The sequence below is a fragment of the Ruditapes philippinarum genome, unplaced genomic scaffold (genome assembly GCF_026571515.1).
Source record: "Ruditapes philippinarum isolate M1 unplaced genomic scaffold, ASM2657151v2 ctg934_1_1_1_1, whole genome shotgun sequence".
In the NCBI taxonomy this organism is placed as follows: domain Eukaryota; kingdom Metazoa; phylum Mollusca; class Bivalvia; order Venerida; family Veneridae; genus Ruditapes; species Ruditapes philippinarum.
Window position 1 is genome coordinate 143,084 of NW_026860129.1, and position 20,738 is coordinate 163,821.

Sequence of the window (20,738 nt, forward strand, 5' to 3'; positions counted from 1 at the left end):
AGCTTAACGCACCTTAATGCTTACAAGATTCTATTCATAATTGCCTCAAATAATAAACGATGACGCTTAATTTCAGGTGAAGTTTGCTTACAGTCGGGGTATTGCCGGTGTTATGTTTTGGACACTGGATCAAGACGATTTTCTCGGACATTACTGCAATAACGGAGAATATCCTCTTCTTACCGCAATACACAACGCTATAAATGAACTAACGATAACACATAGTCAATTTGTGGATGGCGTCAGCACTAGTTCCACACATTCTTCCACACCTAAAGATACCCGACTTAATAATAGCACTGATAAAAGCGGACCTGGTGTACAATTGATACCAACAAGCACAGAAACGGTTGGCAGTGGATCAGGGATTTCAAAACCGAGTAATGTTATGCAATTTCTTTGTTTTTAATATGGTTAAATAAATAGACATTGACCAATTGGTATTTTTCTTTGGTATTTCCATATGGGAACTAATATTACGTTCATATGAAAAAACATTGTCATTAAATTGTATATTTGATTGATATTAATAGAATCTATTATTGGGTTAGATAGAGGATAGGGAAATCCCAACCCGAGGGTGATCGGTTCCATCGAAGACAAGCCTTGGCGAGTTCCCGATGGAACCGATTGCCAGAGGGTTGGGATTTCCCTATCCTCTATCTAACCCAATGATTGATTATGTTTCTCACTCACCTGGACACACAAGAAACAAAAGATAAATATCAGTCGCGCATATATATGTACAAAGCGGGGTGGGGCTTCTATGCATTATTTACGTCCGGAAAAAAATTTACTGACCAAGTTTATGTGTGAAAAAATCAATGAAAATAAATTCATATAAGAGCAAGGTTATCATGATAAAGCACATCAATATTAAAGTCGGATTTAGTGTCATAATATAAGTGTTTATAAGGAATTCAGTCCATACTTCAGTGGTTGAAAAAAGCGTTTACCGTTTGAAAAGATTTTTCAACTTATTCGGTTATTTAGGCCGGATTTTCAATTAAAATATAATAAAATGAGATTCGTCATCAAGAAGCATCGTTATCATAACAGGGAACAGGCAAAGTGTCATAATATCCGATTAAACGAAGAATTTTGCGATATTTCAAAGTGTGCTTTTTTTAGTAACAGATCGATATTGAAAAGGGCGGACCTATAGGTAAGTAGGACTCATTGCATTGTGAAAGTTAAATTCAACCGTGGGCAATTTAAAAGATTAGCTCACATATATTTTTTAGACATTTTGACCTTTTTACGGTTCATTTTTGTTAAAATAGGAGTGAATGGCGAATGTGTAGGAATATGTTTTTAGAAGTGTTGCACGTTGAGTGTGAGATAAGCCCATGTGAGATTAGATTTTCCAACACTGCTATTTTTAGTAACATTAACGGATTTTTCTATTTGGTTAGTGAGAAAATTATATCTGTATTCTTAATATTTTGTCGGTGTAAAAAAAGACTTAATAAGAACCCTTAAAGAAAGTCCAAAACGGCAAAATTGAAAATAATGCAGGCTTGGTTTGCCTGAGCCTGTTCATGAACGGTACTGTCAAGTACAAACTACCGTGCACGCCCCCTGGCACCGGCTTAAGTAGAATTCAACACTTAAACATGAAATGGTAGTTGTATTTTAGAATCATCCGAAGATGATCTCATACGGCGGTTGGTATCATGGGACCTTCATTGTGATACGTCAGTGCCATTCCATGAAAAGCGGCGTATGGTCCCCAAGTAATAGAAAGTGTGTGCCCTTAATAAGAAAAGAATCGGCGGAACTAAACAAAATGGAATTTTAAAAGGGAACAGAGGTTATGAAACCTGCTTATCACACATAATTAAGACGGCAAAAAGCCACATATCCTCAGACACATATCCTCAGATTGATTTAACATTATTCAAGTAGGAATATTGGAACCACACTGTAATGTCGTATTGAACGATCTTTAAGGATCGGAAATATAACATCTCTGATTGAAATGACTTTTTACACATCCACACGGCAGAATCAACGCTGATGTGGCAATAAAATAGAGGAAATAAGAATCCCTCAGGAAGTCCAAAGCGGCAAAATTGAAAATATTGCCGACTCGGTTTGATTGAGCCTGTTCATAGACGGTACGGTCAAGTGCAAACTACCATCCACGGCCAGAAGCTTCGGCATGAACAGAATACAACATTTAATCGTGGAATTGCAAAATTTTGAATTAGAAACATTCGCAGAAGTGTTCATACGGAGGTTATCACGGAACCTTCGATATTACACTTTCGTACCAGCATATGGTAAATTTCTGGTAAAAATGTGATCCCTTGGAAGCATTTAAAACAGCAAAATTACCTGAAAATTACAGACTCGGTTTAATTGAGTCTGTACTTGAGGTATAATGAAAAGTGCAACATTCCTCACGCTCTCTTACACCGGCTTTAGCGGTACTTGATTTTCAACACTCAAGTACCGGACTCAATTATCTTAAAGGACTAGAAAACATAGCCAATCTGAAGTGAAGTATGGGGCAACTTTTACGGCTTCCATACAGATCTGTTTAATATTCATTGTACTACTACAAATTTGGTCTACGAGATATCTATTTTTCGGGATTTGAACTTTTGCACATCTTCCAAATATACAGAATCCCTTAATCACGTCTTAAAACGGCAAAATTGAGGGTATTGCAGGTTCAGTTTAAGGAAATAGAGAAAAAGAATCCGTAAAGAGCGCCCGAAAGGGCAAAATTGAAAATGTTGCAGGCTCTGTTAATGGACGGTACAGGAAAGTGCAGGCTACCGTTCCAATATCGTAGCACTGGTTTTAGCAGAATTCAACATTTATACAAGCAAATGGTGAAAATCATCCGCAAAGTAAAGTTTCAGATTTACCATTTTCATGTTTAAAAATTGATGTCTGCTTAAGTCAGTGCTAGGAAGCGTGAATGGGAAGGTAGCTTGCAGTTACCACTACTGCCGATGCACAAACACCAAATGTTCCTAACTAGTTTATTTTCATAAGACATTACTCTTCCTGTCTATAGAATATGATAAAAAAAAGATCAAGGAAAGGCGACGTTCAATATGTTATGCTTTCTCTGTTTATGGTTGAATTTGCATTTTATCAAGAACTTTGTGTTAACAAATGTTTTATATCTTGGCACCGCAATTTTATACTAGGTACAAAATGTACATAAAAATAAAATGCGTAACATATATCACGTGGTATGCCTGGTTTGCCGGACTACTTTTCAAGAAAAAATAAAATTATTATTATAATGTTGGATTTTAAGTTTGGTGGTTCAATTTGTTTTCGCCTCAGAGTTTCCAATAGAAACGTTCTTTACAGGCCGTTTCAGTGGTATGAAAAAACTGTCGTTAAATCTTCTCTGTGTAGAATAACGAATTTTGGAAACGTTGATAAAATTTGTTTGTTTATTTTATTTCACTCTATAAATTTTCAAGCGAAATAAAAATAAATGTAAAACTTAACTCGTTTGCGACAGTAAAATAGCGTACTTGAATTGATTGTTTTGCACGTGCTGTTTGGCGCTACATTGTGACGTCACGTAAACAATACTTTAAACGTCTGTACAGCGTTAACGACTGAATAAAAGATATTGGTTTTCGAATTCGAATTCATTTTCTTAGTTTGACCATTTTCTTTCATTCTAGATAGTTTTTCACAACAAAATTCGACAAAAAAATGTTTTTATTATCGTATTTTTCAAAGAAAATGGCGCCCTCAATGTGAAAATATACAGGGAGGTAATAAGAACGGCGCGTGCATTGTTGTAGGCTTCGGGTCTTCTTTGTTTATATAGAAACATTTCCGATAGTGTGATTAAAGGTAGTTTGCCTAATAAACTTCTTAAAAAAATCGGTGACAGGATAAATAGAATAATAGATTGGTGCCGTGGATTGAGAAAGTTTATCTGGCTCTGCTCCGGAATTTATTGGGTTCGCCTTCGGCTCACCCAATAAATTCCTCCGCCTCGCCTGATAAACTTTCTCCATCCGTCGCACCAACCTATTATTCTCTATATCTAAAATAGAACAGATTTGGATTTCCTAGGATTTTTGTAGGAATGGCTTACGCTTCTCTACATGCTTTAATCCGCTTCGTGCTTATTTAACAACCATTGCTTTTATTGCCATTATTTTTACAAATTTTGTATTTTACATTTCAGAATCCAAGTTGAAGACGTTCTGTTATTTTACTAACTGGTCAAACAAACTCGCGTCATTTGACGCCAGATTTGACATCCGGGACATCAATGTAACGCTGTGTTCACATCTTATCTACGCTTTCGCAAAAATTGACGCATCAAATTTTAGACTTTCTCCGTCTCAAAATGATGACGACAATTGCCAACTTTACAACAAGAAAGGAAGATATTTCGACTTTAATAAGCTGAAGGTAGATTATCCAAACATAGTGACACTATTGTCAATAGGCGGTGCCAGTGCCGGAAGTTGTGGATTTGTACAAATTGTTAATTCACCGGGGACGATGAAATTATTCTCTAGAAATGTAGCGATATATCTGAGGGATCATGATTTCGATGGTATCGATATCGACTGGGAGTGGCCGGACTATATATATCGAAACAAATACACCCAACTACTAAAGGTACTTGTTACATGATACAGAAATATGTAAAATACCTGTAAAATATACGTACATTTACAATGTATCAATTATGACGCACTAAATGTTTTGAGAAGAATTGTTTATTTAAATAAGTATGCACCTATATCTATTATAGCTTTAATCAAAATACCATATAATCCGTCAAGCTTGGCCTTTGAAATGCACGCTCGATGACGGCAATGTACATGGAACTGATAACTTATAAACACAGAACAAGGCGGGAATGAATAGAATGATAACTTGAAAATATTTCAATCTATTTACATATTTTACTATTTAAACACCTTAACCTACTTTATCCTTTTATTGATATTTAAAATATCAAGTATGCATGAAGTTTATTTGCAAAGCAGAGTTAAATTACAAATACTTAAATTGTCTGTAATAAGTCAGAAAGAATGATTATAAACAAGACCTAGTATATCTTAGTTCATTAAAAGTTTTAGTAGGAAAAACAAATAGTTTCAGCAAGAGTATTGTTTTTCCGAACAAGTATGTCCGTGATAACAAGACACTCTACCTTTATAACATTTATCACATTTATCATATAAATATGCCTTGTGTTAGACACAAATATTTAGCTAATTCCTTAAAAACTTTGTAATTCATTAACTATGTAATTCATTAACTATTCTTTTTTTTCATATAACAGGCTGATAATCCAACACAGATTCTACTTTCGTTTTTTTTTTCTAAAACACGATGATTTCAATTTAACAATTTTTACCGATAACACACATAGCAAATATTAATTTAGTGAGGCCGTTCGAACGAGTAAAAACTACCCATAATCCATTGCATGCTGTCGAGCCAGCTCATAATACATTTCGTCACTATCTGGATACCCGTGAAGTTGTCAAGGAAAATATTCACTTAACTTCTAACAATGACAGAAAATACCACAAGCATTACTTTTTCCATATAAATATTCCATTTGTTTAGACAATGAGGCGTGAATTTGAAGAAGAAGCAGTTCGAAGGAGTAGAAAGCGCCTACTCATCTCAATTACTGTTGCTGCCTGGGAAGAAACTATAACACGTTCATATAACATTTCCTCAATATCTGGGTAATCTGTTTTACTTCATTTTGTTCCGTTTTCTTTAATTGCAAGTCAGTTGTAATGAAAGGATTTTTTCTAAGTTAATATCATGTGCTTTTTCAAGTCTTCGTAAAGCGTAGACAGAATGAACAAAGAATAGGCACGACATTTTACTGCACAATTAGTGCCCATTTGCACCCTAAAATGAAATTCTATTATACTTATGTGTTAATAATACTTTTGTAGCGAAGTTGACTACATACAAATTACGGCGTATGATTTTCACGGCCCTTGGAGTGATGTTACTGGTTTCAGTGATCCTCTTTTCCCCCGTTTGTCAAATTCCAGATTTAACCCACAACATAACCAGGTAACGTCTTTTATTTTATACTTTTCAGTGGATTACTGATTTATCCGTGAAAATTATATTTGTTAATTTCACAGTGAAAATTATCAAAATATAATTTCACTCTTTTCAATGACGAAACTACTTTTTTAAGATTTTCCCCATGTGGTACCTTAATTTCATTTTTGCTGCAATTCTGACAATGTCCGGCGGTCTAAAGAAAAAGCAAAGCTGAAATTGATAAATAACTTAAATGTCAAAAGTAATAAAAAGAAGAAAACTTACTTCTTTTTCATTCAAATTCCAATCACCAAATTTCGTCTCTATTTTTTTGGTTTCATTTTTACAGTCTGAAAAATACATTTTTTCCCATGAAAAACTGCTCTTGATGACATTTGGGCATATTAAAGTATCCTACCAGCAATAACTGCCGTATGCTTTATGAAAAATTGAAAAGCATTGACAGCCATCACTCGAAGAATAAGTAAAACAACCCAGCGTTTCTGAACAAGCTTCCAAGTTTTCCATTTTCCTAGCTCCTTTTCTAAATGTTTTCACATCTGTAAACACTTATTTTTTGTCTGTTACAATCCTCAAATAAGTTTTCTTTCTTTTAAAAAGGTGTATGACTAACAAATCCAAATTATATCCCTCTGAATCTAACACAATTATTTTCCTCCCATGAAATATACAACTTTAAAAAATGGCTGCCGTTTACATTTTACAAAGCCAGGTCTAATATAAATTCGCAGTAAGTAACAGAAATATGGATGGATGGTTGGACTTTTTCTCCTACAAGAATTGTTTGTTTTTATTATCAAAACAAGCGATCATTCATATTTTTTTAATAAAATGAATAAATATCACCGTCATTTAACGTTGATTGGCGGACTTATTTTTCAGCTCAAGACTTCTTGTTTTTAATGAGAAATTCCGACTAAATGGGGCTCTCAATGGGAGAAACAGATTTTAATATTAACGTTAAAATTATGGAAATTTCGTTTTAACTTGTTTTTAAGCATAAAATAAAAAGAGAATGTGTCTGTTTGTTGTGTAAGATGTAATTTTATTTCATCTCGTGAACTTTAAAAACAGTATTCTCACTCGTGGCTACGCCACTCGTGAGAATACTGTTTTTAAAGCCCACTCGATGAAATAAAATTTCATCTTACACACAAACAAACAAATATCCTCTATGTATTTTACTTATAATTCATACATAGTGTATGACATGCGTGTAAGATGCCAGTTTGATGTTGACATATATTTTTTATTTTAATAAGATCATTAATTCAAATACCTTCAATATCGTGGTGCCAAGGCACGATATATCGATATATCATATCACCGATTCAATTTTCATACCAAAATCAAAATTCAGTCTTTGGGCATTTGTGCTGATATCCGATATTAAAATGATATTGCCTAAATATGTCTAAAGATTGGCTGACCGAAACAAAGTTCTGATTTTGTTTGATGAAATTATGAATTACAACAAGTTACAATAATTCAACAACATAGTATTCGTATATTTCCCTTTGTTACAGTTTTAATGCGATATCATTAATTATTATGTATATGATAAGAATAAAAGTGGACCAAGACATAGTACTGTACGTACAGAGGAATTCTAGATGTTGCAATATTGCTGTTGGATATAATACCTCCCGCTTTTACTGCATGAGTTCTTTTTGATAAGATACAATTTTTAAAACATTGACACTTTAATGTAACAATAATCAAGTTTTAACTGATGCAATGAAATTTTATGGTCTATAATATCAAAGGCTTTTAATAAAACGAAACTAAACTTCTAACATACTTACCAGAATCTATATCCGTAAGTCATTCTTTTAGTAAACCGAATAAGTGCTGTATTACATGATTGATTCTATCTTAACCCTGATTGTTTTCTTTATTTGTTATGTGTCTGTGTAAAATAGATATAAGCATGTAGTTGGAGAGCCAGGGACTAAGTCGGGTCTTTTGAACTTATGACCAGAAAGCATTGGACGGTGGGATATGGTCACCAAAAAAGTGTAAAGTATATGGATCAATGCCCCCTAAACCTAAAGATTTATGTAAATGTCATTGAACATTAATTTTTTACTTCAAATGGTATAATATGTTCAGCAACAAAGTATCGACAGTGTTTATAGTTAAATATATTTCAGGCGTGGGCGGTAAACAGATGGATATCAGGAGGGGCTCCGCGTAACAAGCTGATCATGGGTCTTACAGGCACGGCCACCTCATTTGCTCTCAGTAATAGAACCGTTACTGATGTAGGATCCCCGGTGGATGGTCCAGGAACACCAGGACCTTATCTTAACAATGCAGGGCATGTCACCTACTATAGGGTAATAAAACACCAGAAAAAACCCACAATCATTGATTTTAACAATCTACCAAAAAGAATTTTAAAAATTGAGAATAAATAAGTTATATGAATATTTTCCCTTGGCTATGTTTGGATTATTTTTAAGCAACAGTGTTTTATACAAAATTAGTAATCTACATAAGAGACAGAAAGTTTAAATCATTGCAATGAGGAAAAATATAAGGTGGCCATACAACAACAAAATCATTGAACATAATTCCAAACCAGTTATTTAAAAGAAATAGTACATGTATTTAAATAACAAATATTAGGGCAGTAATGTTTAGATATTGTTGTGTCTCTGTATATATCCAATTGTTCAATTGTGGTAATTTAAAGGTGTGTGAGATGATAAAGAATGGGGCTATAAATCGTTGGGACGACGAACAAAAGATGGCCTTCGCATATTTAGATGACCAATGGGTTGGTTATGGCAATCCCAAAAGTATAAAAGAAAAAGTAAGTACAGTCGCTTCAGATAACATTATATTTTTAAAAGTTACCTTGTCACATTGAAATCAACAAAGCCTGAAACTACAGCAGTTTTAAATATATTGTATGACTATAATATATACCGATACGATATTTTGAAGAATAAGTAAACCTTCAAAATATAGAAATACAAAACAGAAAAAAAGGCAGTAGCATCACCTACTTACAACACAAACAAATTATTATGACAGAATTTATTTTTTTATTGATTTTGTGTTTGGACACCGATACGACCAACACGACAAATATTGACGTCCTCGTCATATTGTCGTTTGGTTTGCTAGGACAAAAGTTATATAATGACATGGGAGAAAACCATTCAACATGAACTTTTGAAGGAAACGGAGACAATTATGTATTGACATTTTTTTATTTTATTTTTTTTTGGGGGGGGGGGGGGGTTACGTCACATCGACACAGTATATAGGTCATATCGCGACGTTCCAGCTTTACTGGTGAAGAAAGACCTCAGGTGCCCTTCCGTGCATTATTTCAGGCACGAACGGGCACCTGAGTAGAACCACCAACGTTCCTTAAGCTAGCTGGATGTATTGACATGATGTCACAAACAACGTTTATTGTACAATTAAAAACAATCTAATATATTTTATAATTTGTTACTCCATACCGTTTCTGATATCATACTACATGTTCATGTATATAAATAAATTTCACGCGTACAAAGAACAATACAATTCCAAACTGACCAAACTGCTTTTTGGCTTGCAAGGACAAAAGTGATATAACGACATAGGAGAAACCATTCAACATGTAATATTGAAGGAAACGAGACAATTAGGTTTTGACATGATGACACAAACAACGTTTATGGTAAAATTAATAAAAATCTAATATATTTCATGATTTGTTACTCCATCATGTTCATGTATATAAATAAATTTCACGCATACAAAGAACAATACAATTCCAAACTGACCTAACTGCTTTGTGGTACTCGTATGAAACTTAAACTCATGATAATAATTATATCATGTTTGAAGTGACATACAATGGCGCTTGATTTCAGGTGAAGTTTGCTTACAGTCGGGGTATTGCCGGTGTTACGTTTTGGACACTGGATCAAGACGATTTTCTCGGGTATTACTGCAATGACGGGGAATATCCTCTTCTTACCGCAATACACAACGCTATTCACGATTTGGCGCCAACACAGAGTCCATTTGTGGATGACAAGAGAACGAGTACCACACATTCAACAACGCCTAAAGATTTCCGACTTCATAATAGCACTGATAAAAGCGGACATGACGTTCAATTGATACCAATAAGCACAGCAACAGGTAGTGGATCAGGGATTTCAAAACCGAGTATGTTATGATATTTCTCTGTTGATAATATGGTTAAATAAATAGACATGATCAGTTGGGCAGATAATAAATATTTTATTGGTATTTTCATATGAGAACAAATAGTATGTAAATGTAGAAAAACACAATATAAACATCGTTCTGTCATTTAGCTTGATATTTGATAGATATAATTATATCTTTATTCTAAATATTTAGTCGGAGTAAATATTGTTTTATATTCATTGTAGAGTCAGTGTACCCGGTGTCGTACACTTTTTTAAGGAAAAATAAGAAAATTATTTTATAGTTAAAAATTCTTCTTATATTTGATATAATTTTGAAAATAACATCCTTTGCCCATAAAAACTGATGACCAAAACGTTTCTATCTTAAAAAGGTCATACTTCTAGGCGCACTTGATTTTAAGCAACAGGAATGGGCCAAATTTAATAAATAGTGGACTCGGTTCCGCACACAAGGCCATTTTATACTGAAAGGTTATTTTACATCTAAAACATGTTTTATAAATTATTTAACATCTCTAAGTCCAGATAAGATATATTTTTTTGCAAATTTTCAGGACTACAAATAAATTTAATGCACATTCTTACTACAGTATACAAACATTTATTTCCACAGGAAACATGTAACAGCAATGGAAACATACCTTTTTACCACTTGTAGCTAGTAAAACAGACATAAAAATAATTATTGAAAGTTTTTTTCATCTATTAGTTATGATTTGTTCGATTAAGAGTTTGGTATTATTTTCAACAAAAGAATCAAGGTGAAATGACTTGGCGTTTGGTAGTTAGAAGAAGTTAATTCATGTGCATTATATATTTCATAACTTACAGCAAATTTGCCATAACAAAAACATACATTTCTTTTCAAATATATATTTTATAATAATCTTAACATTAAAATAGAAATTAGCATGGTTTACTTGCTGAATAAGTTGTTTTTATGTCTGACCTACACAGCCATGTACATGTATTAACATTTTCGTCTGCACTCTCCAGGGAGAGGCTGGGTGCAAGATCCCAGATTATGTCATATCTTGTTGAAAACATGCCACTTCAGTGAAACACAAAAGAAAACTGAATAAATTCATTTAAATTTTCAAGAAAAATGAAAAATGGGAAAGTGTGCGGGACCGGGTCCTGTGCGGAACCGGGTACACTGACTCTACTTATTCAAATTTGAAAACGGCAAAATTGAAGATATTGCAGGTTCGGCTTGATTGAGCCAGTTAACGGACAGTATTGATAATTGAACAATATTGAAACATACTACCCAGTGTCACTGCAAAATATAGCACTTATCATTGGAGAGGTCATCAGACCTCTCCACAGTGTTCAGACTGATAGCTAGTGCCATCCATTTTTGCGTATCTGATTGTAGTGGATGAATCTCATTTAAAGCGTTTAATCATTAGGAGCAGTCTACTGAAACTGTTATGCGCATATACCGCTTCAAAATACGACTTTACTTAAACGAAAAATTAACATTGAAGTGAATAGATCGGTACATGGAAAAATCGGAAAATATTAATTAAATTTCTTAGCACTACGTGGATGTTTCTTTCCGTTTTAGTCTTTTAAACTGTATAAATCGATTACCGTATTGTTTTCTGAATAGTGTTTTACAATTTCATGCTCCGATAAATAGTAACTGTAACATTTTAACTGAATACAACATGCACATTAATACCGGGGTGAACCGTTACCGAAATTTGCGGGTTCCCTTTAAAATTTTAACTGGGATAAAAATAAAGCAACGGGGAATTTTTTGGGGCCAAATGGACAAACTTTTCAAATTTTAATTTCTTTAAAATTGTGGTTGGGTTTATGCGCCTTATATACGCCCCAAAAAAATAAACATTTTTTTTAAATTTGGGGCTTAAATTGATTAACAACTTTTGCCCTTTGGAAAAAATAAGGGAAAATTTTTCCCTATACTTACAAACCGTAATTTGAAATTTTCTTATAATTTCAAAAACTTTTTTTTTTGATACTACTTTTTAAAGAAAACAATCATTTTTTAAATTTTTGTTTTTATGACATAACATAGATTGTTCCCCCCCTTTTAAAAAAATACCAACAAGAAAAAAATATTCTCCGGCATATAATTCAAAACATAAAGTGCAAAAAAATAAAGTGTAAAACAAACTTTCATTATGAATTTATGATACTACATTCAATATAAATAATAAATTCTATTTTGTTAATTAATTGTTATTTATAACCATTTATTTTGCCTTTGATGCAAAAAAATATTCCCAAATATTTTCGAATTAAACAAATCTTCAACAGCTGCAAACAGACCTCTCGCATGCTTCTTTTTAAAGATCTCTGTGTTAAACAGCCAACAGAGCTTAATTTTCAGTATTGAATATTTTTGACAATTGTGTATTCAGTAAAGTAGAGAAAATGAAATCCGTAAAAAAACGCATGAAAGCGCAAAATTGAAACTGTTGCAGACTCGGTTTAAATATCACTACCGCCTATGCAAATACTCAATCAAAACGAGCCTGCAGCATTTCAATTTTGCCATTTTGTTGTTTCTTTTTAGGGATTCTGTTTCTCTCCTTTCTGTAGAAAAGTCTCCGAGACAGTATCTTCCCATTAGACCAAAGCTGCAAAATTGTGTCGTTTCAAACTCCAAATGTTCCTATCTGGTTTACTTTCATAATACGTTATACTTTTCTTGTCTTTAAGACTTAATCTTTCTAGTGTAATGGTTAAATTTAAACAAATGTTTTACAAATTGACATCTTAAACATATGCTTGGTACACAAGGTACATACAAGTAAAATGCGCAACATTTATTTCACTTTTACTAATCTAATATTAAATCGAATTTTACAATCAGTTATTAAATGGATTGATATCAAAAGACAAAAATATGCTCTTTCCACATTATCAATTGTGACACATATAAGGTTTCAATCCTTATCACAGGTCAATCTCATACCTAGTCAAGTCTCTCTGGGTGGCGGAAGGTTCCCTTTGTGGCGGTTTTTACCTCCCAGTTTGGTTATTTCGATACAAATATGTACATGCCATGTTTGTTATTATGTAACATTTGTCATTTATGGCATTTGATAAATGCCCTATTTCATTCAACCTAAATGTTGTGTTTTATCTCATACCAAACAAGTTCGTCTTGCCAGTTATATTTGCTTGACCTGGACAATACATAAATATGTGTAATAACATTTTCATCATGTTAATTATACATCGATATTATGTATTTTATATTATCTAACATAGAACAGATTTATATATCCGAGGATATTTATAGGAATGGCTAACACTTATCATCGAAATGTCACATGCTATAATCCGCTTCGTGGTTATTTTACAATCATTACTCTAATTGCCAATTTATTTACAAATTTTGTCCATTTTTAGAGTCCACGTTGAAGAACTTCTGTTATTTCACTAACTGGTCCAACAAGTTTGCGTCATTTGATGCCAGATTTGACATCCGGGACATCAATGTAACGCTGTGTTCACATCTTATCTACGCTTTTGCAAAAATTGATGCATCAAATGTTAGACTTACTCCATCCCAAAATGATGACGACAATGGCCAACTTGTCACCAAGAAAGGAAGATATTTCGACTTTAATAAGCTGAAGATAGAACACCCGAACTTAGTGACACTTTTATCAATAGGCGGTGCCAGTGCCGGAAGTGGGGGATTTGTATCAATTGTTCGTTCACCAGAGACGATGAAATTATTCTCTAGAAATGTAGCGATATATCTGAGGGATCGTGATTTCGATGGTATCGATATCGATTGGGAGTGGCCGGACGATATATACCGAAACAAATTCACACAATTACTAAAGGTATTTTCATATATAGTATATAAATAACACATAGGTATGTTGGTAACAGTTAAAATATCATCCCGAGGAAAATACTGTTACCCGAGGCGTAGCCAAGGGTAACAGTATTTTACGAGGGATGATATATTTACTGTTACCCACAAACCCATGTGTTATTTATGTAATTACCCTGAACAAATACTGTGATGAATTTGTGTACTAAATCGAACTGTAACAAAAATAAACCAAGAGTAGCAATAACTAAATTGTCCTTATCTTGCAAGTTTTAAGTGTACTGTAGGCCTACTTGAGAAGCTGTTTTTCTTAAATTCTTTAAGCAAGTGATGATATCTACCAGTCATAAACATACAATAAGCTGTGTTTTATTAGTTAACAAAACACTAACCCATTTATAAGGTTATGATCTGTGAAATCTGATCCTTCTGTTTCGCATTGTTTTTGACAAAGTGCATTTACAAATTAACGATCATTTCCTACAGATGTCTGTCCACCAACTCTATCTGTAACGTTTCACTGGTTAAAATTAAATTGTTAAATAATCCTTTGTTGGATGCTTTAATCGTCTGCATGTTCCAGTTTGACACACAATTATTCACATTACAATTACATCAGTTGACAACGGATGTTTACTTTTTGACTATTCAACAAAAAGATATTTTATACGAGAAAACTCTAGGGTGCAAAGAACTAAATTTTATGAGAGTCATAGTTACTTCGATGATGCCCTAGGCCTTATCGTCGAGAAAAAGAATGAATCAAGGGGAAAATGGCGGCCATTTTATTTCATTTTATTTAGAAAATAGATCACGTGACCGGATTTTATCCTGTTAAAAATACTGTTATACCTATGTAACAGTACAAAATTCCTAGTCACGTGGTACACTTGCATTAACAGTAAGAATAACTCCCAGAGGCCTATAGGAAATTAACATTAAGAAAAAAGTGAGGGGTAATAACATTGATTGTTGAGTGTCTCATTCTAATCATGTTATATACAATACATCAAATAAAACAGTAAAACATAACCGGATTAACGTCATAGAATATTTCTCTTGACCAATTTAATTTTGTTAATACTTACTAATGAACACTAACCTATACTAACCTTTATCTAGTTAATAACACAAATGATAATCATTTGTGCTTGTTTACTTTAGTAGCACGTGGGTACATCTTTACATTGTTATAGACTATAGTTTGTCGCAAGAAATTAAATAAATTATGCGTTTAATGTCATGTTTTTGTAGAAGTTTAAGTCGCGCGACCAATTTAATTTTGTAAATACGTACTAATAAATTTTAACCGACTAAGTGCTTTAAATTATTTTTTTATAAACAATCGATTTACTAAACTGATTAACAGTTTCCCGATTTACCAAAGTAAATGTGTTACGATTCATTTGAAACATTGCAATCCTATTGGACAATAAATAATTTCAAACACTATTGTGATGTAACTCACCATACTAAAAATACTTTGTCGTCTAGAATATTTTATTATCATAGCTTAAAGATGCAAACCCGAAGACTACGACATAGAAATGTCACATTCTTCCTAATTAAGCCAAAACACATGTCAAGAATTTATTTAAATTTATTTTTTTCATTTAAGCCAGGACTTAATTATTTTCCATGACTTTTGCAGCTATATTAAAAACCGATCTACATACTGTAATTTATTTGTCTGTTTTTAAATTCCTGTATCGCATCATTTGCATTTTCAAATACTAGTTTAATCTGTGTGATGATACAATTTTTGATTATTTGAAAATCCAGACTGGTTTTTGTTTATTCCTTTCTTCAAAACGATAACTGTGTCCTCTTTGTCCGCATAAAACAATTTATTCTCTCTTATTACTCTAACAATAGTTTGCATTTAAAGGAAGAAAAACGCAGTAAAACTATTAAAAAATATCTTCATGTATGTTAAGTAGATAAATATTTTACATATATATGTTGAACACGGATATTTCCTTATGGCACTATATATCTTAAATTATAACTTTTTCACTGAACATAGAATTTGCTCACAAGCACAAATAGTTGCGGATTGAATGACAGCAAAGTGACATAAATGAACGTGAAGAGAACTGACTAAACCATACTAATGGGTTATTAAAGTTATTGGGTAATTATGCGAGACATACCCCTGAAGGCCCTGATCTTACTTGTAATATTTAATATATATACTATTTTATGAACAGTGAAAACTTTTAAAAATATGTGCAATCCAATTAACAGGATTTTACCGACAATACGTTATCATAATGTATATGCCTTTCATATTGTGAATATTCTTTTCTTCAGATAATGAGGCTTGAGTTTGAACAAGAAGCAGTTCGCACGAGTAAAAAACGATTGCTCATCTCTATTGCTGTTGCAGTCGGAGAAGAAACTATTACCAGTTCATACAACATTTCCTCAATATCCAGGTAAACTGTTTTATAGTTTCTGTTGAATGCCCTTGCTTATAAGAAAAGATTTACTGATATTAAGACCAAATAACCCCATGGTCGTTTCCTCAATGATTCTATGTAAAGCTCAGCTCGTGTCCATTTGAAATAAAATTGCATAGTGGTATAATTTTCTTTCATACGAATATTCTGGTTCTATTACAACTGACCGTTCGAAGGCTGTACCTCTCTATGTTCCTTCACATGCATGTTTTGTGTATTGTTAAATGTTTTGAATGGAATGTTTGCAGGTTTTTGATGTGCTACAATGTTAAAACATCATTAACGGTAAGTATATTCTTTCCATTCCCCCTTTTATCCCGTTTTGTGCCCTACGCCCACCCCCTTTACCCCTTATTTTTTCCTTAAACCCCTTGTCCCTTCAATTCCCGTATTGGGCCCTTTTAGTTCTTATCATTTCACTAATAACATACCCTGCTCTTTTCACCGCCCTTGTGTCTTTTCCCAATTTTTAGTTCGTTGCCTTCTTGGAGCCCTACTGGTGTGACTGGATTGTGTCGGATGCTGCGTTCTGTGAAGGTTGCTTTGTCTTGTTGGTCTTTATTCTCATTTTTTCTCATTTTTCTCATTTGTATTTAGGGATGTTGACTATATACAAATAATGGCGTTTGATTTTCATGGACCTTGGAGTGATGTTACAAGTTTCACTGCACCACTTTTTTCACGATTGTCAAATCCCAGATTCAACCAACAACTTAGTCAAGTAAGTTCTGATATTGTAGTTATAATCGAAGCACAGTGCATTTGCCTGTTTTGTGATATAATTTCTGGTCCCCTAAAATTATTCAAATACTTCAAATTTTGTGGTGCCGACACAGAAAAGAAAATACCTTAAATGATCATTCTTTGACAAAATTTCTATCTTCGACAACAACACAAATGTTAAGCTACAAACAAAACAACAATGTGGAACAAGGCAACGATATACTAACCTGTTTGTTAGGACGAGGTAAATACATTGTAGGTAGATTCTCGAACGTGACACGGTTGTTGATTTATACAACCGTGTTAATGACAAAGTTGTGCCTTTTAGCAATGAGTTTGATAAAATGGCAGCCTTGATGTTGGTACAGTAACGAAGTATTTTTGTTCTCTAAGATTACACACATATACTTATATCCAATATTCCATTAGTGATTAAGATAGATTAGGGTGGCGTGTTATCTTGAAAAAAACATAAGCAAGATTTATGTTCATATATGATATTTCAGGCATGGGCAGTAGACAGATGGATATCAGGAGGGGCTCCACGTAACAAGCTGATCATGGGTCTTACAAGCACGGCCACATCATTTACACTCAGTAATAGAACCGTTACTGATGTAGGATCCCCGGTTGATGGTGCTGGGAAAAAAGGGCCATACCTAGGCGATAAAGGACATGTGACCTATTATAGGGTATTTATGTGCATCAGAATACTGTTGTTATTATTACAACTCATTGAAACAATTTGAAAGTTTTATTCGGTTTTGATCTTGATATTCTCTTTCACGAAGGGAAGTTTGTTTCAAATAACTTAATTGGTGTACAGAAATAGTTTAATAAAGCAATATTTAGGCAATCTGTCATCTTTGTCTTCAAGAACTCCAATAATTACAGTATACATTTTCTATTAATAAACCATTGGAAACAAATCTCAACGAAAACATAACACTGAGATGATATTCATAATTCCGGAGTGATTAAACTAAAAGCTAATGAACAATAGGAAACAATGTAATCTTTAATTCTGTAAAAATTTATTGATATATTAATATCGTAACAGGCGGTAAATACATCATAATTTTACGATTCTATATTATTTTAGGCAATATTTTGTTTCATTTTGCACTGTCAAACACCATCCTTTTTATAAATTGAAGGTGTGTGAAATGATAAAGAATGGAGCAATTCATCGATGGGACGATGAACAAAAGATGGCATACGCATATTTAGATGACCAGTGGGTGGGGTATGGTAATCCTAAAAGTATGAAAGAAAAAGTACGTATGATCGGTACCGATGATATAAATTATCGTGATTGGAAGACAATTTAATAAATATATTATTGATAAACTCACTCAATTTGTCGTTCTGTCGTGTTGGGGTTGCGACATGGTGTAAAGTTTATAATTGCACGGCTGAAACAGTATGATTGAAACAATCATTAAATGAACAGAGACGTAATGTTTGCTTAGCCTAGACTAATAATTTAGTAACTTATGGATACATATTACAACCTTATATAATTAATCGTTCCACAATAGTATGGTAATATAAATTAATTCACGACGTCCACAGATTAATTCATAGCTTAACGCACCTTAATGCTTACAAGATTCTATTCAACATTGCCTCAAATAACAAACGATGACGCTTAATTTCAGGTGAAGTTTGCTTACAGTCGGGGTATTGCCGGTGTTACGTTTTGGACACTGGATCGAGACGATTTTCTCGGACATTACTGCAATGACGGAGAATATCCTCTTCTTACCGCTATATACAACGCTATAAATGAACTAGCGCCAACACAGAGTCAATTTGTGGATGACGTCAGCACGAGTACCACAATTTCTACCACGCCAGTAGATCTGCGTGTTCAAAAAAGGAATGAAGTGTAACAAAATTGCGGACAACGCATCGATGATTTCAGAAATAAGCTATGTTGTTTTGATGAAACAATCGTCAGCCAAACACAGTGTTGCACTTTTAATTTTTTCCTACTGGAACTCAAATCTAATGTTTTCATATATTGGCCGAATATTAGTATTTGGTTGATATAATGGTGACAATATTCATAATTCCATTGAACAATATACTTTTGTGTTTCAATTATTTATAGGTTAGTTTTGATGTTTTATCTTATTGTCTGTTGTTTTAACTTTTATTAGTGTTTTAAATATTATTTCAGCTTTCTTTAATGACTAAGTCAGACATGAATGAATTGGCATGTATGTAAATACGAGCGTATAATGATAAAAACCTATCCCTAATTAAAATTTCTCGGATGCTGAAGGTAATTTGATCAAAGTTTTTGTTTAAACAATATTTTATCTATAAACATTACATTTACATGATAATTGACAAATAATAAATAAGGACGCTTGAAAAGCTTTTTTAGAAACCCTTTTTCTCTTTTTGACATCACTCTTCATCCGCAGCAGCAGGGTTCATATAAAATTCACTTGGAAATTCTACAAGCAATACCTAAGCTTTAGGCATTGAAATATCTAATCAATCACCTTTGGATATGTAAAGACATGTGGATTTATTTGACAATCCTGCGTTGACTTTGAACCACTTGCCCTGACCGCTAAGTGTTCGAATCACAACATGATTTTGGATTTTTCCATGAAAGGGAGCTATCGAACGTCGGTGGTTCTACTCAGGTGCCCATTCGTGCCTGAAATTATGCACGGAAGGGCACCCCGACTTCTTCCTCCACTTGTAAAGCTGGAACGTAGCCATATGGCTTGTACTGTGTCCTAGTCATGTAAAACCCAATCAACCAAACAAATATATATCATATGCAAAGATTATAATAATGTTGGCAAAATTGTTTTTCAGATAATTTTCTTCTTTATCCAAATGGTGATATATTATAATTGTTTTTTTTTACTACACAAACTTTCATTTTTGCATTTTTTTTTTTATCAACTCAATGTCCATTTTCTAACGAAAACACTTTTTCATTATTGATGATATGTAAAGAACATAATGTTATATTAAATACAGAATGAAACACTTCTTATAATCTATACAACTTTATTATCTAAATAATCAATATATAAAATACACATGTATAAATGGTTATTGCACATATGAAATTTAAATCAAACTTTCTTCAAATTAATTAGGCATTTACTTGTTACAACAAAATTTAAATTATCTTCTTCAATATACTTTCTCATCACTATTACAATCATTTTAACTTTGTTAAAGTGTATAAAGCTATATATCTGCTACAAAAATTCGTACATGAGTTTTGAAAGAGAATATCATCCAAATACCTGTGTGAGAGAAACATGTGTGTATCTTTCCTGGAGAGGGAATGACCAAGGCACGAGACCATTAAAATAGCAGCATATTTTGTTCCGGAACATTTTATTCTGTTTTATATATATTTTATTCATAGGTGTTAAATAAACATACATTCTTTGTTACAACTTTTTTCGGGGATTGAACATAAGATTATGGAAATATCATAATTTTACTATT

At 33.0% G+C, this 20,738-nt stretch overlaps 1 protein-coding gene across 2 annotated transcripts in view; it reads left to right on the forward strand.

Moving 5' to 3' along the window:
- The window catches only part of LOC132758983 (uncharacterized), a 47,802-nt gene extending 27,124 nt beyond the window's left edge, over nt 1–20,678 (forward strand). The window contains exons 13-25 of one of the 2 annotated variants that reach the window (XM_060750703.1): nt 77–380; nt 4,178–4,620; nt 5,584–5,708; nt 5,928–6,051; nt 8,202–8,387; nt 8,747–8,866; nt 9,927–10,227; nt 13,626–14,068; nt 16,375–16,499; nt 17,121–17,244; nt 17,753–17,938; nt 18,404–18,523; nt 18,908–20,678. In XM_060750703.1, the coding sequence (XP_060606686.1) occupies nt 77–380; nt 4,178–4,620; nt 5,584–5,708; nt 5,928–6,051; nt 8,202–8,387; nt 8,747–8,866; nt 9,927–10,227; nt 13,626–14,068; nt 16,375–16,499; nt 17,121–17,244; nt 17,753–17,938; nt 18,404–18,523; nt 18,908–19,141 (2,835 nt within the window). In that variant the 3' untranslated portion in view covers nt 19,142–20,678. The remainder of the gene's footprint in view (nt 1–76; nt 381–4,177; nt 4,621–5,583; nt 5,709–5,927; nt 6,052–8,201; nt 8,388–8,746; nt 8,867–9,926; nt 10,228–13,625; nt 14,069–16,374; nt 16,500–17,120; nt 17,245–17,752; nt 17,939–18,403; nt 18,524–18,907) is intronic. The other variant, XM_060750702.1, reaches the window with a different exon arrangement.
- The last annotated feature ends 60 nt before the right edge of the window (nt 20,679–20,738 follow it).